Source organism: Dipodomys merriami, unplaced genomic scaffold (assembly GCF_024711535.1).
Source record: "Dipodomys merriami isolate MVZ:Mamm:240054 unplaced genomic scaffold, mDipMer1.0.p SCAF_7, whole genome shotgun sequence".
Taxonomy (NCBI): Eukaryota; Metazoa; Chordata; class Mammalia; order Rodentia; family Heteromyidae; genus Dipodomys; species Dipodomys merriami.
The window spans coordinates 67,274,180-67,298,609 of NW_027206290.1; the positions used below are offsets into that span (position 1 = coordinate 67,274,180).

The following is a 24,430-nucleotide window of genomic DNA, read 5'->3' on the forward strand; positions in this document are numbered from 1 at the left end:
AGATCTGAGGATCACAGTTCAAAACTAGCCCAGGCAGGAAAGTCAGTGAGACTCTTATCTCCAACAAACCACCAGAAAACTGGAAGTGGTGCTGTGGCTCAAGTGGTAGAGTGCTAGCCTTGAGCTGAAGAGCTGAGGCCCAGGCCCAGAGTTCAAGCCCCACAACCAACCAACCAATCAACCAACCAACCAACCAACAAAAAAACCAAAATAGAAGTTGGGGTATCAGGGAGAGGTAAGGTCAAGGAGAGAGCTAGGTAGATAAATGAAGAGAGAAAGGGTGGGGGAATACAGTCAACATATTCAATGTATATGAGTATTATGTGAAAATAGAACTAAGTTACTTAAGGGGATAGGTAGAGTTGAGAGAGATGGAGAAGAATGATGTAACGAGTAACACTGATCAATATGCATTGTCCTTATAAATTGATACTTGAAATAAAAACTCCTTTGTACACCTACTTAAGAATAATCTTAATTTTTTTTTTAAAAGTCACTCAATCCAAAAGGCAAGAAAGGGTGCTAGTGGTAAAGTGTTTGCCTTGCATGCATGAAGCCCTGGGTTTGATTCCTTAGCACCACATAAACAGAAAAGCCAGAAGTGGCACTGTGGCTCAAGTGGCAGAGTTGTAGTCTTGAGCAAAATAAAACTCAGGACAGTGCCCAGGCCTTGAATTCAAGCCCCAGAGCCCCCCCCCCCAAAAAAAAAAATGTACTTTTGGGGCTGGGAAGGTGGCTCAGTGGTAGAGCGCTTGCCTTGCATGCCTGAGGCCCTGGGTTCGATTCCTCAGCACCACATAAACAGAAAAAGCCGGAAGTGGTGCTGTGGCTCAAGTGGTAGAGCACTTGCCTTGAGCTAAAGAGCTGAAGGACAGCGCCCAGGCCCAGAGTTCAAGCCCCACAACTGACAAAAAAAAAAAAAACAAAAAACAAAAAACAAAAACCAACCAAACAAAAAAAACTTCATTTGGGGAGGGGTTAAAAATGTATTCACTGGGGAGGGGAGATTTACTAAGCATGTACTGTGTAGTTGGGTCTTGTTCCTAATACATGAAATAATAAATCTAAACACCTTCCTTCATGAAACACATAGTTCAGTGACACTGACCACTTCTCAAAATGTGAAAAGTGGTAGAAAAGAAAATTAAAAGACTTTTGAGAGCCTATATAGAAGAAAGGGAGCCAGACAAAGACTCCCAAGCCACTGACTCCTGGGCTAAGACGTAGTAAAGAATGAATGGGAGTTAGGGAGACAGGGAGGATACAGAACTCCATTCTGGACTGGGTTAGAGAGTGGATGGAAGCTACTGAAAGAAGTCATTGTGTCCAGGGCACAAAGACTGAGGAGGAGCATGGTGCCAGGAGACAACTGGAGATGTATACAGGGCAGGATCATGAGTGTAGGGCTGTGATTTTTTTCTTGTTCTTCAAATGTTAAGTTGACTTTGAAGAATGGAAGCACAAAGGTGACTTGCCTGTCCTGTATTTTGGAATGAACACTCTACTGGGTTGAAAGTCCAGAGTAGAAGATGTAGACAATTTCATTAGAAGATTAGATTACAGGTGGAAATGCCAGAATGGAGGTATTTTAAGAGGCAAACTGCATGATGCTGGACAGAATTTGCCTTTAGGGTGAGAAGGAAGGTGTTAAATGCTACTCCTCATAGGTTTCTGGTTTACCTAGAAGATGTCATTCAATGAGTCAGAGAACTGAAGACGAAAACTTGGTTTGTGAGGGGGAAAAAAAAATCTCAGAGGAGGGCTGGGAATGTGGCTTAGTGGTAGAATACTTGCCTAGCATGCATGAAGTCCTGGGTTTGATTCCTCAGTACGACATAAACAGAAAAAGCTGGAAGTGACACTGTGGCTCAAGTGATAGAGTGCTAGCCTTTGAGCAAAAAGAAGCTTGAAACAGTGCCCAGGGCCCGAGTTCAAGCCCCAGGACTGGCAAAAAAAAAAAAAAAATCTCAGAGGAAAAAAGAATATATACTTAAAAACTAAGTTCGTAAGTTAAACTGCCAAAAGAATTTATAGTTCAGAACATAAGATGGGAGTAAGCACTGTTGACTTTATTCTTCCCACTAATTATTAGTTGAACTCAGCCTTGGTTGGCTGGTACTCTACCACTTAACCACACCTCTACCTATCTTTTTGCTATTCATTTTGAAGATGGACTCTCAAAAGACTTTTCTGTCTAAGCTGGCCTTGAATCTCCATCCTCCAGGTCTCAGCCTATTGAGTAGCTAGATACAGCCTTGATCCACTGGCATCCAGCATGTCTTTAGGTTTTTCAATACTCTACATGTAAGTGTAAATACATGGTATTTGTCTTAGTGGTATTGTTAATTAGTAAAAGAAGGTGTTGAACTGGTAATTGTAATTATTGGTCTGCTTCATTCCCTTCAATCATATCAGCTTTGCTTTACTTATTTTAAAGCTACCCTTTACATGCATACTTTTGAATATATATGTCTTCTTACAGAACTGATCCTTTTATTCGTGTGTATTGAGTCTCTTTGTCCTTGATCATTTTCCTTGCTTAGAAGAATACTTTATCTAGTATTAATATAGGTACTTGAGCTTACTTTTCTTTTGATTAGTATTTTTATGGTAAATTATTAACCACTAAAATATATACTATTTAAAAAGCAGTGCTAGGTATACAGAAATATTGATAAGAATGTAGTTTCCATTTACTCCCTAGCTCTTCTCTCCCCCACACCTCTGCTACTACTCTCCTTATAAAGGATATTTTTTTTCCAATTGACCAGTCAGTATTGATACACTGTTATTAATTAAAGGCTAGAGCTTACATGAGGGACTGCTTTTTTTGTGATAGTTGTATGACATATATTCACCATTATAGTATCTATCATACAGTAAATCTCCTGTGCTCCAACTATTTGTCCCTCCTTTCTCTCTTTTTTGTGAAGGAGGCTCTAATATATAGACTTAAGGAACTCATTTCTGAAGCTCCCCACTTTGTCCTGTAATTGGCTCCATCTTGTGACTCCTGGGTAGGGGTGAAAGATAGCTCAGCCAGCATTCCCCACAGCTGAAGTCTGACTGTCCACAGTGCCTGGAGAATCAGGGGTACTCCCTCTTCCCTTTGCCTGGAGTAGGACAGCCATGGTCAAAATGTTTTATGCTGCCCCTTTGTTGAAGACAAAGCAGACTTTTTCTGGCACTTTCTGTGTTCAATGGGTTTTAAGGTAGACAAGTTAAACATCTCCATCAAATGAAATAAAATTTATGGAATTTTCTACTGGGTTTGCCTTTGTGCCCCACAGTTCCTACCTAATCCCACCTCTCTTTTCTCCTAGTTTAAATTTTTTATCAATATATTCTGTTCAAAGCTAGCCTGGGTTACATAAGTGAGAACCTGTCTCTAAAAGAGAGAGAAAGGGAGAGAGGGAAGGAAGGTAGAGGAGAGAAAAAGAAGGGGGAAGGAGGGGAGTTAGGAGGAGGGGAGAGAGGGAGAGGAGAGAAAGGTTGGGAAGGGGGAGAGAAGAGGGAGGGTGGGAAAGGAAGAGGAACAGAGGGAGAGGGGAGACAAGGAGAGGGAAGGAGGAATGGAGAGAAGGAGAAGAGGAGAGAGGACAAGAAGGGGGAGGGGGGAGGGAGAGAGGGCGAGAGGGCAAGAGAAAAGAGAGGGCAAGAGAAAAAGAGCGAGAGCGCATGCTCCCCAAACATCCTGCTTCCTGGATATCCAATATTGGATAGAAGTATCACACTTCTCACACTTTTGTTCTGTAGAAAACATCCTTTGTCAGGTTCCCTTTGCTAGTTTCTAGTGCCATAGCTCCCTCTGGGCAGATAGCTCTCTGTAGAGCTTCTATTCTGTTCAGACTAGAGTAAAAAGAATATCTCTCATCCTTTCCAAGAGTCCCTCTCATCCTTTCCAAGGGTTCTCACTATGACTGAGATCCTTTGCAAGATGTCTCACCCCAAATTATATATTTTCATACCTTTGAGCTTTGCTTCCCTAGCCCTTTTTCCCTTTTGTTCACAAATAGGCCCAGATGTTCCAGACAGACTTTAAAAACACAAACAAAAATCACCTCCATGTTAAGCCCTGTAGTCTCTCTCCTTATCTTGCTGGCCACCTCCCCTCTCTTAATGTTCTCTGTTAATTTTTTGATACATGGTATTGGTCCTTATTGTGTTATTATTATTATTATTATTTTGCCAGTCCTGGGGCCTGAACTCTAGGCCTGGATGCTATCCCTCAGCTCATCAGCTCTTCAGCTCAAGGCTAGTGCTCTACCACCTGAGCCACAGGGCCACTTCTGGCTTTTTCTATGTATGTGGTGCTGAGGAATCAAACTCAGGGCCTCATGCATGTAAGGCAAGCACTCTACCACTGAGCGACCTTCCCAGCCTCTTAATTATGTTCTTAATTCCTTTACTCTCAAATCTACAAAGAACATCCTGATCAAATTTTTTTCATTTTCATTTTCCTTGGTCTGTATATAACATGTTGTAGTTGCCTCCTCTCTCAAAAGTTTCTCAGTTTTTTGGTTCTTTTGACACAACAACTAATACATTTCAGGTCCAAAGCTTTTCTTTCTCTACTATTTGTAAATCAAAATTTCATTAGAATTCTATTAAGAGCCAGGAATTGGGTTAATTAGGTGTGCAAGAAGAAAAATGCAGATGTACTGTAAAGTTCATGTGTTCCTTCTCAAATTCAAACAGCCACAAACTTTCAATAAGAAGCCAGACACTGAGCTCAGTGTTAGGCTTAAAAAGCCAATCTAGACCAGTTTCTGTCTATACTGAGTCCATGGCTGCATGCAAAGGCAGTACAGAAATAAAGTATATGTATGTTCCAGGTGCCATAACAGTGTTCAAGTCTGTTTCAGAGGCAGACAAAGGAGCATCTACAATGTTGGCTTCCTCTGCTCTGCTCTCTCTCTTTTTTCCTCAGAAAGGCTTAGTCATGTTTCATGTTTAGGGTTTCAATGATCACCTCTATTATTTCATTTCTGAATGTGCATTCTTATTTTCCAACTAATGAAACTGATTACTTTTCCTTCAAACTCAATTTGTTCTTTAGACTTCAACTAGTCTTCAGTCTCTCAGTGCCAAATTATATACTACTACTTTGAAATGCCCCCTTTCCTAGGTTTCCTCTTCCCACTTGTACAACCACCAATCCATTTCATGACTGTATTACCGTATACTCAGTGTTATCCAAACTAGACTAACCATAAGAATTAAAAAGTCCTACAGGGGTGGCTCAGATTTGCAATCCCAGATACTTGGGAGACAGAGATGAGGAGGATCACAATTCAAGGTCAGCCCAGGCATAAAAGCTAATGAGATTCCCATCTCAATCAACAAGTCAGACATAGTGGTATGCAACTATAATCCCAGCTATGCAAGAGGCACAAGTAGGAGGATCATGGTTCAAGGATGGCAGAAATATGAGACCCTATCTGAAAAATAGCAAAAAGGGCTGGGTGTGTGTGGCTCAAGTGGTAGAGCTTCTGTCTAGCACTGAGAGTCCCTGAGCTCAAACTCATTATCATTTAGGAAGGAAGACAGGAAGAAAGATAGAAAGGACAAGTTAGGAGAAAGGGAACTTCAATTAGTCTTGGGTCTTGTGTATGAAGACTCTGGTCTTGGGGGGGGGGTACCCTAGACTCTATTCTGTCTTTTCCATAACAATATTTGGTCTAGGTCTTCTACTAAGTTGCAATGCAACATCACTCAAAACTCACTCCCAGGAGCCTTCTTACAAGGATACACTCATCCTACTCATGAAATAAGTGATACACAAGAATATTCAGACTAACATAAGAATCCCTTTCCCTTCTGGCACCTATTATGAATTGTATCAAATACAGCCAGGCCAAACCAGTCAGTCCAGATTGGCTTTGAACTAGAGTACATGGGATACAATGTATGGCTTGGATTAGTCTTGATAGGACAAATCAAGAGGATAAATCATGGGGAAAATGAAAAGCAGCATACAGATGCACATACTAACACAGTGGTATGTATGGCTGAGCACTTGTAAGAAAGTGAGATTATAACAGGCAAATGGACAGGAAAGAAGGAAAATTAGAAACTCCAGGGAGGAAAATTCTATGAGAAAGTTATGGTCAATAATAGAAATATAAAGTATGATTGGAAGCAACTGACAATTACCCCAAGAATTCATTTTTTTTTCATTTCCTACTTTAGAGAGCCAAGGGTCCATGACATTAATCTACTATAGAGAAAGAAGTATAAACCAGAAAACACTGGTTGGTCTGACAAAGAACAATAGTGACCTAGTTATAAATTTTACTAGCCTTCTTTCTTTCTTTCTTTCTTTGGTTGTGGGGCTTGAACTCTGGGCCTGGGCGCTGTCCCTGAGTGCTCTTCAGCTCAAGGTGAGCACTCTACAGCTTGAGCCACAGTGCCACTTCCGGTTTTCTAGTGGTTTACTGGAGATAAGAGTCTCACGGAGTTCCTGCCCAGACTGGCTTTGAACTGTGATCCTCAGATCTCAGCCTCCTGAGTAGCTAGGATTACAGGCGTGAGCCACCAGCACCCGGCTTTCTTTTTTTTGTTGTTGTTGTTGGTTCTGGGGCTTAAACTCAGGGACTAGGCACTGGTCTGAGCTTTTTTGTTCAAGGCAAGTGCTCTACCACTTTGAGCCACAGCTCTGCTTCCAGTTTTTAGGCAGCTGATTAGAGATAAAAGAGTCTCACAGACTTTCATGCCCAGGCCGGCTTTGAGTAGCTAGGATTATTTATAAGTGTGAGCCATCAGTGCTCAGCAATTTTCAGTTTTGAAGAACAACTAATGGACAGACTATGAAAGGCTTATTTGTGATTCAGATTAAGTGAACAATGTATATGGTAAAAATGCACTAACAAAACAGTAAAACAAAAATAATGAAAAAAAATCAAATGGGATAGAAGTAAATCCTCATTTTTCATAATGGGCAGAAGGTAAAATCACCACGTTTACAAGGGAGAGGCAAAATTGCTGATTTTTTCAAAGAAAAAAAAAGTTCACTAAAGAAATAGCGGTGCAAGCAGATAACCTCCAACTAGGAAGACCATTGGGAAACAGTACTGGTGGGAGGAATGTAAATGGTGTTGCCACTTTGAAGAACAGCAAGCATGGTGGCTGCTCAAAACGTTGCTGGATCATAGAATTACCATATGATCCAGCAATGCAATTTCTAAATATATATCTAAAAGGACAGAAAGCAGGGACTTGAACAGATGTTTATACACCCATGTTCAGAGTGGCATTAGTCACAACTGCCTAAAGGTGGAAGCAGCCCAAATGTCCATAAGTGATGGACAGATAAACAACATGAGGTATATACATACAGAGGAATGTTTAGTCTTAAAAAGGAACAAAGTATTGACATATGCTACAGCACAGATGACTTTTGAAAATACTATGCTAAATGAAATAAGCCAGACACAAACGGACAAATATTCTGCTTCTTTTGTATGAAGGACCCAGAGCAGTCAAATTCACAGACAGAAAGTGGAATGCAACAGCCAGGGGCTGGGGAAGGAGGAATCAGTTCTGGAGATGGGTGGTAGTAATGACTCTACAATGTGAATTTGCTTCAAGTTAATGAATTATATACTTACAGTGGCTTAAGAGTATAAATCAGATGGGGAAAAAGAAAAGCTGCACACATATGCAAACATTAACACAGCAGGTCTTTGCAGAGGCTCTCCTATTCCTTTCAGCACAGCCTGCAGCCAGCTAGAGAGCCTCCAACCTGACTTCTACCATCCCACCTTAGTTTTACCTGGTAACTGAACTACATCAGCCTTTGTGTGTTTGCCTTCCTTCACTCAGTGAAGAATGTATCTATAAGACTCACCTATATGTATACTGCTCTTTCTATTGCTAAGTGGAATTCCACTGAATGGATATATTACAATTTACTTAACTACTAATCTGCCTTTGAACATTTCACTCTCAACTTTTCCCAGCTATTCAAATTAAAGTTTCAGTATACATTTCTGTGCGTCTTTCTGTGGACTTCCTTTCATTCCTCAAAAGTATCTAGGAATATAAATCCTGGGTTATGGATACCGAATGTCTAACTTAAGTGAGTATTGTAAAATAGTGCTCTAAATTAGCCAGGTGCTGGTGGCTCACGCCTGTAATCCTAGCTACTAAGGAGGCCCCAGCACTTGCTAGAAAAGCATTCTACCACTTGAATCACACTCTGGCCCTTATTTGTAAAGTACAGTTCTGATTTTATTTCTCTTACCTTAGTTATTTGAACTGCATCATCCATCACCATTCATCTGAATTCCATAAAAACCTTTTCTTTTCTTGTTTTTTTTAGTTGTGCTACCTGCAACCAAAGAGAAAAAAGTTAGATATATAAAATATTTTTATTTAACACTAAAGGCTGTTTGGAAGAGTAATATACCCTTATGAGGTATCTCACAAAGGTGTGCTTAAAATTCTAGGATGTATAGAACAAAATTCCATCTTAAGCAGTTTGGATTATAGCTCATGAGAAAAGGATTCAACTAGAGATTAGGCCTACTCATTAAGGGCAGAATAGAGTACTACTTCCTTGTCCCCAAACCTGGACTATGTCACTACAGGATCATTAGATACCTGCCCCCCAGGGAACCTGTGGCAGTTTGATTGTCACAACTGAAATTAAGAGGGCTGTGCTACTGACATCTAGTGGGTAGAAGCTAAACATCTTAATAGTCACAGGACAGTCCTATAACAAAATATAATCCAATTTCTAAATGTCAATACTGTCAAGACTGAAAAATCCTGCATCAGGCAAAAAAATCCACTTCCAGGTTCAAGGTCTGCAATTTATTAGTTAAGAGATCCAAGCCAAATCTACTAAATTTCTACAAGCCTCATTTTTTCTCCTTAGAGTTTAAATTAAATGTTATCTCCTAATTCATTAGACATTAAAATAATCAAATCTCTAATAATGTCTAGCCAGGCATGGTAGTACTTGTCTGTAAAGCCAGCCCTCAAGAGGCTGAGGCAGGAGGATCAAAAATTTGTGGCTAGCCTGGGTAATACAGTGAGTTCAAGGTCAGCCTAGGGTACATAGCAAGATACTGTCTCAAATGTATAAACAAGCAAACAGACACACACATACACACACACACACACACACACACACACACACAATTTAAAAAGCACATAAAATAGCATTTAAAGCTGAGTGCTGGTGGCTTACTCCTGTAACGCTAGCTACTCAGGAGGCTGAGATCTAAAGATATGGGTTCAAAGCCAGCACAGGTAGGAAAAGTCCATGAGACTCTTATCTCCAATTAACCACCAGAAAACCACAAGTGGAGCTGTGGCTCAAAATGGTACAGCACTAGCTTTGAGCAAAAGAGCTCAGAGAGAGTCCCCAGGTTCAAGCCCCACAACTGACCAAAAGAATTTTAAAAAAAACCTTAAGCTTTTGCAATGGGCCATACCTTATACTTCAAGTTTTTACATGTTTTACCTCATTTCATTGTCAAAACAGCCCTATAAGAGAGAAACTGATCCCCAGTATGCAGACAAAAAGGCTAATGTTCCAACTCATTCTTGAGGTCACAAAATGCCAAACAGCAAAGAAAACATTTAGACCTAATCACTCTAATCCTGGAGTGCTCATTGTTACCATCATCTTCCTACCCTTTGGACAGAGGACTGAATTAACATATCCTCAATTTACTTTGCTAAAGACCCTATGAAGAGCTGGGAATGTGGTTTAGTGGTAGAGTGCTTGCCTAGCATGTATGAAGCCCTGGGTTTGATTCCTCAGTACCATATAAACAGAAAAAGCCAGAAGTGGCGATGTGGCTCAAGTGGTAGAGTGCTAGCCTGAGCAAAAGAAGCTCTAGGAACAGTGTCCAGGCCCCATGTTCAAGCCCTAGGACTGGCCAAAAAAAAAAAAAAAAAAAGACCCCTCTGAGATCACACTTCAGAAAAGGAGACATCGTTTTCAGCTACAAATTAGCTAGACTGAGAAAATAAGATCCAAGGTTACTGAGGACCATTATGTCACTGGCTCATTCTTTGGGGTGACACTATAAATAACAGTCCCTTAACCCCTTTTAACATGAAGGTCTTAAGAACGCTCATTCTCTTCAATCTATTTTGCTTTTGAGAATCTATTTGAATAAAATAATCCTAAATAATCTTGTTAAAAGCTTTATATAAAGCTGTTATCACTTTTTTTTTTGGGGGGGGGGGAGGATGGTCAGGCTTGAACTCTGGGCCTGGGTGCTGTCCCTGAGCTCTTCAGCTCCAGGCTAGTGCTCTACCTCTTGAGCCACAATTTTACTTCTTGTTTTCTGAGTGGTTTATTGGAGATAAGAATCTCATGGACTTTCCTGGCTTTGAACCATGATCCTCAGATCTCAGCCTCCTTAGTAGCTAGGATTACAGGCATGAGCCACCGGCGCCTGGCTGCTGTTATCATTTTTTAATAGTATAGAAAATTTGGAAACTTAGGGAATGAATACATTAACTATGCACTAGTTGGAATACTATGTATACATTTTAAAAGTGTGAAGACTGCAAATTAACCCACATGTGTTAAGCAGAAAAGGCAGGACACAAAATTTTGTGTCATGACAGATACAAAGATACATTGAAGTCCTATGACCTGATAGTTTCCTGATGTTTGCTTCTTGGAAACCTGTCTCAGTTTTAACTACAGTGCACTCTTTCTTCAGCACTGCCCCAGCTTAAGACTGGATAATCTGGTGATATAAGGGCCCATCCATTTTGGTCTCATGGCTGCCTCTATCAGGCACTCTGGTGACAGAGACTGCCAGGTGTGCACTTCTGTCAGATAGCTCCTCATACCTTTCTCTTCATCACAGACATAAATCCTTTCCCCTCTAATTCCACCTCAGTGTCTGCTTCCTAGGGAACCCAACTGACTAATTAATTCTATGTATGTAGATTTAAAAAAACAGGGAGAAAAGACTGCCAAATGTTAACAATTCTAGTACTTATTTAAAAAAACACATTAAAATATTACTTTAGCTAGGTGCTGGTGGCTCATGCCTGTAATCCTAGCTACTCAGGAGGCTGAGATCTGAGGACTGTGTTCAAAGCCAGCCTGGACAGAAAAGTCCATGAGACTTTTATCTCCAATAAATTATTAAAAGAAAAAATCTAGAAATGGCGTTGTGGCTCAAGTAGTAGCAAAAAAGCAGCACAGGGACAGCATCCATGCACAGAGTTCAAGACCTAAGACCAGCAAAAAAAAAATCCCAAAAAACCTCTCTCTCTCTCTCTCTCTCTCTCTCTCTCTTTACATATGTGCATATATTTAAATGTAACATTTACATATTATGCCATTTATTATATTTTATGTATTTGTTTATTTACATTACACAAATATATAATTATATAGTTATATAAATTAAGCACTTAATTCCAAACTGTCCGTAATGTTAAGATTATTCCAAGAAATAAAAAAAAAAAATCTAGCTCTGAAAACTAAATGGTGGCATCTCATACTGTCACTCCAGGTTTCCTTTCTGAGTGCTAACTCTCTGACTATAGAAATAGGCTCAAGCTGTGTCCTCTTAGCAAAACTCTCTTGAACAAACCATATCCCCAGCGGCTCCTCATCATAGCTATTATGTTCCCTCACTTTCCTTCCCTAACAATCTCAATAGTTCACACTTAAAGGTTTCACTTTCACCTCAAATCACTGTTCTCTGACCTATGCTGTCACTAGACTTCTATAAGAACTGTTCTTGAGGGGGCTGGGAAGGTGGCTCAGTGGTAGAGTACTTGCCTTGCACGCATGAGGCCCTGGGTTCAATTCCTCAGCACCACATAAGCAAAAAGAAAAAAGCCGGAAATGGCGCTGTGGCTCAAGTGGTAGAGCGCTAGCCTTTGAGCTGAAGAGCTGAGGGACAGCGCCCAGGCCCAGAGTTCAGGCCCCACTACTGGACCCCCCCCCAAAAAAAAGAACTGTTCTTGATTGGTAAGAGTCAGCAGTCACCCCAAAAAAAGACCCTCCAAAGAGACCAGCTGGGGGTTTAAGTACTTGCAATTTCCATCATCTCGCTACCAGTATTTCCTCCACTTGGTAAGAGTATCTAGAACTGTCCCTTAAATGCTGATGTTCCTCAGAGTTCTATCTTCAATCTTCTCACTCCATATCAGTGGTTCTCTCAAAGCTGACTGTAAATTGGAACTGGCCAGGGAGCTTTAAAAAAATTCTGGTGCCCAAGTTACACTCCTCCATGTGGGATTTTGATTTCATCCTTTCTTCCCAAATTCCAGCCTTAAACCCTCTTCAGAATCCCAGACCTACATTGGCTTTTGCCTTCTACACCTGCCTATTTCTTTTTTTTTTTTTGGTCGGTCGTGGGGCTTGAACTCTGGGCCTGGGCGCTGTCCTTCAGCTCTTCAGCTCAAGGCAAGCGCTCTACCACTTGAGCTACAGCGCCACTTCCGGTTTTCTGGTGGTTTATTGGAGATAGGAGTCTCGCGGTCTTTCCTGCCCGGGCTGGCTTTGAACCGCGATCCTCAGATCTCAGCCTCCTGAGTAGCTAGGATTACAGGCGTGAGCCACCAGCGCCCGGCTACACCTGCCTATTTCAAAAGCACCTCTGACTCAGATGATCAGCACTCACAGATAAGCTTTCTACATCTGTTACTCCTCACTTGCTTGTCTCAGTAGATAAAAATCACCATCTGTCCAAGGAGTCAGCATTTTCTGTAAGAGCGAATGGCTTTGCAGATCAGTCTCTGTTACAATTACCGAGCTATGCTATTTAGCACAAAAGCAGCCACAGACAATAAGTAAAATTATAACACAGCAATATTCCACTAAAACTATTTAGGAACATTTAAGTTTGACTTTAATCTCCATGTCACAAAACATTACTCTTTTTTTCACAGTCATTTAAAGATGTCAAGAATCATTCTTTGTGAATTATGCAAAAACTGGCAGAAGGTCACAGTTTGCCAACTGTGGTCTACCCCAGAAATCCCAGTTGTCCCAATTACTTCCTTTCCCTCAGCCACCAGTTAGTCATTACCTTTAGCAATATACTTGGCATAAAGTTTATGGTTTATGACATCCATCAACTAACACTAAGAGCCTTGAGAATAATGTCTACGTCTTAATACACAGAGAGCCCAGCAGAATGCCTAGAATGCTGGAGGACATCTATAAAGGCTCTTTGGCCAGGTTCCAGTGCTCATGACTTTAATCCTAGCTACTCAGGAGGCTGAGATCTGAGGACTGCAGTTCCAATCCAGCCCAGGCAGAAAACTGTGGGACACAGCAGTTAACTTGTCCACAAACTGGTAGACTAAGATGTGATAATAAATTTCAGTGTCTTTAAAGTTAACAGAAAACCTAGATAATGAAATCATTTGAATATAGAACTTTCTGTGAGATAATTGAATGTAGAATATTTTGTTCTGTTTTTGTGGTACCAGAGACTGACCCAAGTCCTCACAAATGCTAATATGCATGGCCTCTACCACTGTACTAGCCCCAAGTATAGACTATTAAGTAAGAATTTTATATTTTTTTCCCTTAACCTTTTATTTTTGCTGGTCTTGGGGCTTGAACTCAGGGCCTGAACACTATCTCTAAGGTTTTATACTCAAGGCTGGTGCTCTACCACTTAAGCCACAGCTCTACTTGTAACTTGTTTGGTGTTTAACTAGAGATAAAAGTCTCAAAAACTTTCCTGCCCAAGGCTGGCTCTGAACCTCAGATCTCAGCTTCCTAAGTAGCTAGGATTACAGGTATGAGGCCACAGTCACTTAGCTTCCTTTAATTTGTTAAAACTGCTTATGCTCACACTAAGACAGTAATTTGGGTGAGAGGAAATCTGACTTCTCCGATCTGCTCAAGATCAACTTAATTTTTTTTTTTGGGGGGGGGGAGGTCCGGTCGTGGGGCCTGAACTCTGGGCCTGGGCACTGTCCCTCAGCTCTTCAGCTCAAGGCTAGCGTTCTACCACTTGAGCCACAGCGCCACTTTCGGCTTTTTTCTTTTTGCTTATGTGGTGGTGAGGAATCGAACCCAGGGCCTCAGGCATGCAAGGCAAGTGCTCTACCACTGCACCATCTCCCCAGCCCAACTTAATTTTCTTAAAAGCAACTATTTTTGCACTCACGTTTCTTAGTATTTAATTAAATCACTAAATAACAACTAAGTGTAACTGACATCAACAGGATGCCTGGAACCTGGAAAGCAGAAAATGAGGCACACTAAAGGATAGAAAATAAACAGCATACCAACAACCAATATGTAGCTTTTCATAAAAATCAGCGAATATGCAGCTCTTCATAAAAATCATTCAAGCCAGGCACCAGTGGTTCACGATTATAATCCTCACTGTTCAGGAGGCTGAGATCTGAGGACCATAGTTTGAAGATAGCCAGGGCAGAAAAGTTTGTGAGATTCTTATTTCCAATAAACCACCAAAAAAGCTGGAAGTGGAGGTGGGGCTTGAGAGGTAAGAGCACTAGCCTTGAGCAAAAGCAGCTCAGAGACAGTGCTCAGGCCCTGAGTTCAAGCCCCAGGACTGGCTGGTGTATGTGTGCGCATACCACACACACACACACACACACACACACACACACACACACACACACACACACACACACACACACACACACACACACACACACACACACACACACACACACACACACACACTATTAAATATACTCTAAACAAAAAGAAAAATGTAATTTGGGTAATAATATAGATATATTCTATAACCTGGTCATTATCTGAGTATAGCCCAAACTAGTAGTTTTTAGATCATTTCCCATACTGTTACAGAATACTCAATCCTCTTCTCCCTGGGCACTGTCCTTGCTCAAGTCTAGCACTCTACTACTTGAACCACAGCACCACTTCTGGCTTTTTCTGTTTATGTGGTACTGAGGAATCGAACCCAGGGCTTCATGCATGCTAGGCAAGCACTCTACCACTGAGCTGCATTCCTAGCCCTCTAAGTATCTTTTTATCAAGGCTAGTCTCTACCACAGGAGCCAGAGTTCCACTTTCATCTTTTTTGGAGGTTAGTTTATCCAGGCTGGCTTCGAACCAAATCCTCAGATCTCTCAGCCTCCTAAGTAGCAAGAATTTCAGGTGTAAGCTATTGGCTCTTGGTTTTTTCTCTGATTTTTAAATACTATTTTTATCTTATTCTAAATTCCCATATTCATCCAATTCTGTTTCTAGACTCACTATAGAGCCCAGGCTTATCTTAAACTCACCATCCTATTGCCTCTGACTCCCAAGTGCTGGTGTATAACACCCCTCCCCATCTGAAAGATGTATTTTAGTCACCTTTGTGATCTGAATATCTAGCATATAGTGAGCAATGTTTACCAAATTGACAAATACCTTGCTAAATTAAAAAAAACCCAATATTGAATCTTTACACAGAGATAGGGAAAGATGGATTTTTCATTTGAGGTAGACAAGTGTCTTCAACCCACTACCCTTGTTAATGAGCCTAAAAAGAGTTCAACTGTTAAACATACTTTCCTTCCTTCAAAGATTTTTTCATAAATGAATACAGTATAAACCCTTTTTCCAGCTTTTGCAACTTCACTGGTATTTCTATTTCTTATGTATAAATGGAGTAGTTACTATTTGCTGAGTACTTTAAGTTAAGCACTTTACTTATTTCATTCTCACTCTACACCACAACCTTATGAAATGGATATGATTATTCTCTATTTTGCAGGTGAGGAAACCATGGCACAGAGAGGTTAAATAACTGGCCCTGACATGCAGTACAGATGAAATTTGACCCTAGGCAGACCATCAGCAGAATCTACAAAATATTTTAAAGACCATATAATTTCATCTTTTCTTTTTCTTTTTTGTGTACCAGTGCTAGGGCTTGAACTCAGGGCCAGGGCACTATCCCTGAGCTTCTTTTGCTCAAGGCTAGCACTCTACCACTTGAGCTATAGTGCCACTGCTGGCCTTTTCTGTTTATGTTGTACTGAGGAATTGAACCCAGGGCTTCATGCATGCTAGGCAAGCACTCTAACACTAAGCCACATTCCCAGCCCTTTCTTTATACTCTTACTTGGCTTTTTTGTTCAAGGCTGGTGTTCTACCACTTGAGCCACACCTTCACTTCCAGCTTTTCACTAGTTAACTGGAGGTAAGAGTCCCATGGACTTTTCTGACTAGGGTTGGCTATGAACCATGATCCTCAGATCTTGTCCTTCTTAGTAGCTAGGATTATAAGTGTGAGCCACTGGTGCTCAAGAATTTCATATTGTTGGGGCTGGGAAGGTGGCTCAGTGGTAGAGCACTTACCTTGCATGCAGGAGGCCCTGGGTTCGATTCCTCACCACCACATAAGCAAAAAGAAAAAAGCCGAAAGTGGCACTGTGGCTCACGTGGTAGAGCGCTAGCCTTGAGCTGAAGAGCTGAGGGACAGTGCCCAGGCTCAGAGTTCAGGCCCCACTACCAGACCCCCCCCCCAAAAAAAAGAATTTCATATTGTCATTTCATTAATGCACTGGTTTTAACAAGCCACTTAAGTCTTCACTGTGCTAAATTAAATAAAACTCAGTACATCTACAATTCAACATGTCATATTCTTAAAATTAAAAAACATAAAATTCTCAAACTACTATCAGAAGTTTTTTTAATATTAAGAGAAAGCTAAACATTAATTGTTCTATGCAAGCCCCCATTTAAATTTGACATAAATACTTTTAACTGCAGTTTTGTTTAGCAAACTATTAACTGATTCATTTAAATCAATTCAAAAACATTCCTAACCTCCCTGACTTGGAATCATTTGACACAAACCTTCCCAAATTGTATTATTAAAGAATCTTATGTGTTTTATAAAAGGATCAGATCAGGGCTAGTAGCTGCCAAGAATGAGTTTACTGCCTGGTTTCCATGACTGCATCAATCTGAGACCAGCACAAAAAAGAAGATGTATCCTTGGAAACCAATTCTTTGCTTCCCTCAATTAAGAAAGGAAATGGAGAAGAAAAAGAAAAAAAAAAAAAAAAAAAGAAAGCTTCAGAATAATTTAACTCATGTTCCATGTGCCCGCTGCACATGAAGCACAAGTCTTGCCCCAAAGTGTGGTGCATAGTAAACCTCAAATGATTTTGGTTTCAATCGTTAAAACACACACACACACACACACACACACACAAACACACACACATACACACACACAAACACACACACACACACACGCTGTATTAAGAACCTTATGACTGAATTCTAACTGGGAACAATGTTTAGCAACCTTCAATATCTCTATTGTTTAATTCTATGCTAACACCTGAATTCTCTACACACATCCTTAGATGTATGCTCTAGAAGGTACTTTTATTGCAGGTGTTGCCTACTGTGAAATTTCAAAATGGAAGAGTTGTCCAAATTCAAGAGCAGATTCAATATACTGAAATATCTACAGTTCATAAACTAACAGGTCCATTCATCTCACATTTCTAAGGCAAGAATGAACAGCAAAGTATAAGTGAGTAATATGGAAATAAAGTACAGCTTTCCAGATTCTCTTAAACTGGGATTCGTAACACATCTCCTTCCCTGGAACTATAAATATATTTCCTGCCATCAATAGCAATGGCTCGAGCAACCCCTCTATTCAAAAGAACTAAAAATACATTATTATACATATCCTCCCTTCTGCCACCCACCCACCATTCCAAGAGGAACTGACAGAGGGAAATGCAGAGCTGTGTAAAGTTCAGCTAAGTGCAGTGAAGACTGTAATTTTCTCAGTTTCAAAAAATTAACCTAGCTCTAGTTGAATGAAGTTTAGGAAAGCCTTAGTTAACTATTCTAGGGTTACAGTAAACTAAAAAAAATTTGGAGAAGCTGTTTCTGATCACAAGTCATATTTTGTATTTCACTAACATCATTAGAGAAACAGTCCTATTTAATTAAACACTAGTAATGGAAATGTTTGTATTTTGGACCCATGCAAAAACTATGCTACATACAGTGGCTTGAACCTATAAATCCAGCTTTCCAGAGGCAGACAATGGAAGGATTGTGGTTGGAGGACAGCCTGGGCTAAATGTCTGAAAGATCCCTATCACAACCAATAAAAGTGAGGCACAATTGCAAAGGCCTGTCAATTCTACTATTTGGGAAGCATAAACAGAGTTCCAAGCTGGCCAAGGCATAAATGCAAGACATTATTTAAAAGTAACAAAAACAAAAGGACTAGGGGCATGGCTTAGTGTTGAGTACTTGCTAGGCAAGGCTAGGATTTTAAACTCCAACACCACCACCAAAAATAAAAAGGACTTTATAAAAATGTCTCACGGAATCAAAGGGAATGTTCAGCTAATGTAGTAACAATGAGATGGAAACAATGAGATGGCCTCACGATCAAGAGATTGCTACCTACATGGGAGCCAAGAACAAAAGCTAATGACAGGGCTGGGAATGTGGCTTAGTGGTAGAGTGCTTGCCTTGCATGCATGAGGTCCTCCCTGGGTTTGACTCCTCAGCATCACATAAGCAGAAAAAACTGGAAGTGGTGCTGAGGCTCAAGTGGTAGAGCACTAGCCTTGAGCTGAAGAGCTGAGACAGGGCCCAGGACCAGAGTTCAGGCCCCAAGACCGGCAAAAAAAAAAAAAAAAAAAAAAAAAAAAAAAAAGCTAATGAAAGATAGATTAGTCACTGGTCACTGTCAGAAAGAGAAGTATAAAAACAGAAAAGAGAAAAACTAAAAGGGAAAAAAAAAACCCTCTAGGGCAGCTGAGGGTATGCCTCAAATGGTAGAGCATCTGCCTAGCAAGCATTGAGGCCCTAAGTTCAAATCTCATTATTGCTGGGGAGGTGGGAGGTTGTATTAGGCAGTATTAGGGGGCCACTGGCTCATGCCTGAAATCCTAGCTACTCAGGAGGCTGAGACCTAGAAGACTGCAATGTGAAGCCAGCACAGGAAGAAAAGTCTGTAAGACTCAATTTCTAACCAGTAACATGTTGGAATAGAGGTATGGCTCAAGTGAGAGAATGCCAGCTGCAAGTAAGTTAAGTGAGGGTGTGAGGTTCTTAGTTCAAGACCCAGTACCAGCACAAACAATCAACAAAATCCCTATAGTGTTGGAATGGAATTACAGTTACCAGAATGAAGTCATGCCTTTCAATATCTATAGGTAGGTATTTATAGTTGTGTATGTTTATACACTCATATCTGCACAGACATGCATATAATATCTGAAATAATTACTTAGTAGTCTGTAATTGATGATTTTACATCCGGAGAGCCCTAGCCAAAATAGTGAAGTTGTTTATATTCATATTATCTATGTGGTTTTCATAATATGAAAAATCATATTATGCTGGGTGCCAGTGGCTCATGCTTCTAATCTTACTTAGGCACTGAGATTTGAGGATCATAGTTCGAAGCCAGCTAAGCAGGAAAGTCCATAAAACTCTTATCTTTAATAAACTACCCAAGAAAAGCCAGAAGAGGAGCTCAAAGACAGCTTGGGCAAGAAGTCTGTGAGACTCTTACGTCCAATTACCTACCAAAAAGTTGGAAGTGGAGATGTGTCTCAAGGGGTGGAGTGCTAGCCCTGAGTAAAAAAGCTAAGGTACAGTATCCAGTCCCAGGCCCTGATTTTAAGCCACCAGACTAGCACATGTGCATGTGCACATGCACATACACAAATCCTATTACAAATCCTTACCCACAGATCCCAACATTTATGTTTTGCTTTCTGTCCACTAAGAGATGTTTCTACCTAACAAGAACCAACCACTATACTAAGAATGGTTTTCCTCCATCTCCTGCTACTCCTGATCCACACTAGTGCTTCTCCATGTAGTCCTATGCAACAGGGTATATGTTTTGCTTCTAGGAAATGAACAAATTTAACTTGCAGTGGTCTTGACCTTTCCATGACATCCCTCAGTCAGACCTGTAAATTAAATCCAAAGTATATATTAAACCAATTTCACAGTTCTGTCTGGGCCTAAGAGCAATGACACCCAAATAGCAAGGAAAACATCCAGAGCTCAGATCTTGATTTCTAAATACATCCTTGGACCTGGCAGATTCAAGGATCAAGACTAACATACAAAATGAGCATGAAAAATCTAGTGGCAAAGTATAGGGGGAAGAATTGATCAAAGACTGATGAAGACATGAGAAAAGGACACAGGAAGCAGCTTGAAAGGCTCTCAGTGGCCAAATCTGGGACAACCTGAACAGCAAAATAAGGGGGGGGGGGTAAAAAAAAAAAGTAAAATAGGACTCCATGAGTTTGTATTTAAAAAAAAATTTTAAGGGAGAGATTGCTTTTCTTTATAGCAAAATGCCAGGTAAATGTGAAAGGAATGAGAGTTTTTAAAAAAAACTTACCACCTGGCAACCACCATAGCAATAACATTATCAATGTGTAGCTGTATCAGTAAAACTTTGAAGAGAAACGGGCTTTTCACACAGTCTCAAAGTGTCACTTCTACAAAATGTATACTATTTGCTGGGCACCCGTGGCTCATGCCCGTAATCCTAGCTATTCAGGAGGCTGAGATCTGAGGATCACAGTTCAAAGCCAGCCAGGGCAAGAAAGTCTATGAGAAAGTCTGTGGTGCTGTGGCTCAAGTAGTAGAGTGCTCGCCTTGAGCTGAAGAGCTGAGAGACAGTGGTGCTCAGTTCCAGAGTTCAAGCCCCATGACCAACAACAATAATAAAAAAGTATACTTTTTTTTTTTTTTTTTTGCGGTCATGGGACTTGAACTCTGGGCCTGGGCGCTGTCCCTCTCAGCTCTTCAGCTCAAGGTGAGCACTCTACCACTTGTGACCCACAGTGCCAATTCCAGTTTTCTGAGTGGTTTATTGGAGATAAGAGTCTCATGGAGTTTCCTGCCTGGGCTGGCTTTGAACTGTGATCCTCAGATCTCAGCCTCCTGAGTGGCTAGTATTATAGGTATGAGCCACCTATGCCCAGCCACAGAAATACTTTTGAACTTTTGAGAAACGGTCAACTACATCTTGACCAAGTGATACAACTGAACAAAACCTGTATTGAGATAAACTGACACGTGCCTCCTGATATAACATGACACCTGTGTATTCCTGTCAAAAATGCATAATCTCAGTTTATTTATGAGGAAACATCAGGTTAACTCAGACTAGGGAACATTCTGCAAAGTAACTGACCTTCAAATATGTCAAAATCACTGAAAAAAAGTAAAGCTGAGAAACTATTCCAATTAAAAGAGACTGAAGAGACATAACAACTAAATTGCAAGGCATGGTCTAGAATGGTCCGTGAGTTTGAAATAATAGTAGTAAAAAGGTAAGAGGGTTTCCAGTATTGTTTCTGGGGTGATATTTCTGGGGTGTTTGGGGGTGGTATTTTTTTTTCTTTTTCTGTTGTAGTGGTTTTGCTACCAGTGATATAATTGGGAGATTAGTAAAATCTAGGGGTATGATGGTTAATCTTGACTGTTAATTTACTGGATTAAAAGAAACAGATTAATAAAGCACATTTCTTGGCATGCCTGTGTGGGAATTTCCAGTGATTTTTTTTTTTTTGGCCATCCTGAGGTTTGAACTCAGGTTCTGGGCACTGTCCCTGAGCTTCTTTTGCTCAAGGCTAGCACTCTACCATTTGAGCCACAGCATCACTTCTGGCTTTTTCTGTTTATGTGGTACTGAGGAATCAAACCTAGGGCTTTATGCATGCTAGGCAAGCACTCTACCACTAAGCCACATTCCCAGCCCTCCATATGTGGGGCAGCAACTATATAGGAAAGAACCATTCTGAAAGTGGGTTGTATCATCTAACAGACTGAAGGTCTGAATGGTACAAAAGATAAAGGAGGAAGCCAGAAAACATGATCTCTCTGTTTCTGTCTGTTCTCTCTTTCAAGGCTTCCTGGTGGCCATGAGGTAAACAGCCTCCTCTGCCACATGTTCCTGCCACCATGATATTGTGTTTCATTATAGCAAGTCCAGAGCAATGAAGCCAAAAGCATGTAATGAATCTTTTTTTTTTTTTTTTTTTGGTTATTCGTGGGGCTTGAACTCTGGGACTGGGTGCTGTCCCTGAGCTCTTCCCACAACGCCACTTCTCGTTTTCTGGTGGTTAGTCAGAGTATCATGGACTTTCCTGCCTGGGCTAGCTTTGAACTGCAAACCTCAGATCTCAGCCTCTTGAGTAGCTAGGATTATAAGCATGAACCACTGGCTTCCCCCCACCCCCCCCCGCCCTTTTCCTTTTTACTGGTTCCTGGGTTTGAACTGAGGGCCTTGTGTTTGCTTGACTTGCTTGTTTGGCTAGTGCTGTACCACTTTAGCCATACCTCCAGACTGGCTTCTTGCTGATTATTTTGGAGATAGAATTTTGTGGACTTTTCTGCACCAGATGGCAGTGTAAGTCATTGGTGCCTGGCTAAACTCTTCTTCCTTAAGTTCTTCCTGTCAGGCATTTTTGTCACAGAGATGATAAGTTAAATACATTATCTCAATTTTTATTACCTGATTTTAATGAGGGTTCTGTGCTATGCAGGCAAGTATTCTTGGTTTAAAGAAATACACAGTGATTTAGAGATTAAGGAACATATGTCTGCAAGTTATTTGTAAAATGACTCAGAAAAATCAGCATACAGACAATTGTGGTAAAATGTTAACAAGACAGAAAGTATATAGATTATATTCTTTAACCACAATGCAATAAATCAATAAACTCCCACTTTTGAAAATTAAAAGACACAGAAATACCCACAGATGAAAGAAGAAAATCACAAAAGAAAATTAGAAAATAGTCTGAACTATTATTAGGGGGAAAAATCTAACCAAAGCAATAGTAACATGATTCTATAAATGAATAAAAAAAATTACTTTGATTTTTGTGCCCATTCTGGGGCTTGAACTCAGGGCCTGGACACTGACCCTGCATGCTCTATCACTTGAGCCACAGTTCAAGATACATGTAGGAAAGAGAAAATAATCAAAATAAAATTAAATCTGCAAGTAAAGAAATAAAACTGAGCTGGACATGGTGGCTCATGCCTATAATCCTAGCTACTCTGGAGGCTGAGATCTGAGGATCACAGTTTGAAGCCAGCCAGGGCAGAAAAGCCCCTGTGAGACTCTTATCTCTAATTAACCACTCAAAAACTGGAAGTGGTGCTGTGGCTCAAGTGGTAGAGTGCTAGCCTTGAGCACAAAGAGGCTCAGGGACAGCGCGCAGGACCTGAGTTCAAGCCCTACAACTGACAAAAACAAACAAAAAACATGTATTTGATATCAGTGGACAAATTGTTACTATAATAAATCTAAGGAAAGTTGCTAGATACAAGATTATACAAAGGGGAGAGGAAAGAAAGGAAAGGGAGAAAAAGGGAGAGGAGGAGAGGGGAGGGAAGGAGGGTTTCTTAGATTTGAGATGAATATCCCTTGAGGAAAACAAAATTATTGTTTAATTTAAAGTATTTTATTTTCTTATTCATACTGTATGAAGTTTTCAAAAATTCCATAATCAAAGTTGGGTGCTGGTGGCTCATTCCTGTAATCCTAGCTACTCAGGAGGCTGAGATCTGAGGACTACAGTTGGAAGACAGCTAGGGCAGGAAGTCTGTGAAACTCCTATCTCCAATAAATGAAATTTTAAAAAGCTGAAAGTTGTGCTGCGGCTCAAGTGGTAGAGCGCTAGCCTTGGGACAAAAGCAGCTCAGGGACAATGCCCAAACCCAGAGTTCAAAACATAGGACCAGCCTCCCTCCGCCCCCAATCCCGTAATTATGCAAAAGAAAAATAAGAAAAATGAAAAGTTTAACATAAACCACCTCCTCCTTTACCCACTCACCACATACTGTAAACTGAAAAAGAAAAAAAATCCCACTCATTCTCAGTAAGGAAATAATGTTTGCAACTATTTTTTTCTATTATGCCAGCCAAGATACATACAAGTAGGAGAAATAGAAAGCTTTTGCTAAAATATTTGAAACAAATTATTATGAAGCAAAAATGTACAAAAGAATAGTTCTTCTCTAAAAGAAAACAAGATTCTTATATACCTTCAATACTAAATTAATGTTTTATATGGAACACATGTAAACATAAAATTATGCTGTCATACAACTACAGATCCATCTTGGTCGGTTTTGTGTTTCTGTGACAGGATATAGAAAGAAGGAAAGAAGGAAGAAAGGAAGGGGAGGAAGGAGAGAGATAGGTTGATTTTTGATTGTTTGGGAGGCTGGGAAATCCAGAATCAAAGTGCTGGTATCAGGTGAAAGCCTCCTTTCTGAGCTAGCCCATGGTAGGATGCAAGAGGACAGATGCTTACCTGGCTTCCAAAGATGTCTGAGTAAGCAACATACGATTCCATACAAAAATAAGGGAGGCTGGGCGCCGGTGGCTCATGTCTGTAATCCTAGCTACTGAGGAGGCTGAGATCTGAGGATCACGGTTCAAAGCCAGCCTGG

General features: G+C 40.5%; 1 protein-coding gene across 2 annotated transcripts in view; it reads right to left on the reverse strand.

Moving 5' to 3' along the window:
* The window catches only part of Ptpra (protein tyrosine phosphatase receptor type A), a 121,122-nt gene that overhangs the window by 82,670 nt on the left and 14,022 nt on the right, over nucleotides 1-24,430 (reverse strand). For both annotated transcript variants that reach the window (XM_070006895.1, XM_070006896.1), the window contains exon 2: nucleotides 8,246-8,332. In XM_070006895.1, the coding sequence (XP_069862996.1) occupies nucleotides 8,246-8,278 (33 nt within the window). In that variant the 5' untranslated portion in view covers nucleotides 8,279-8,332. The remainder of the gene's footprint in view (nucleotides 1-8,245; nucleotides 8,333-24,430) is intronic.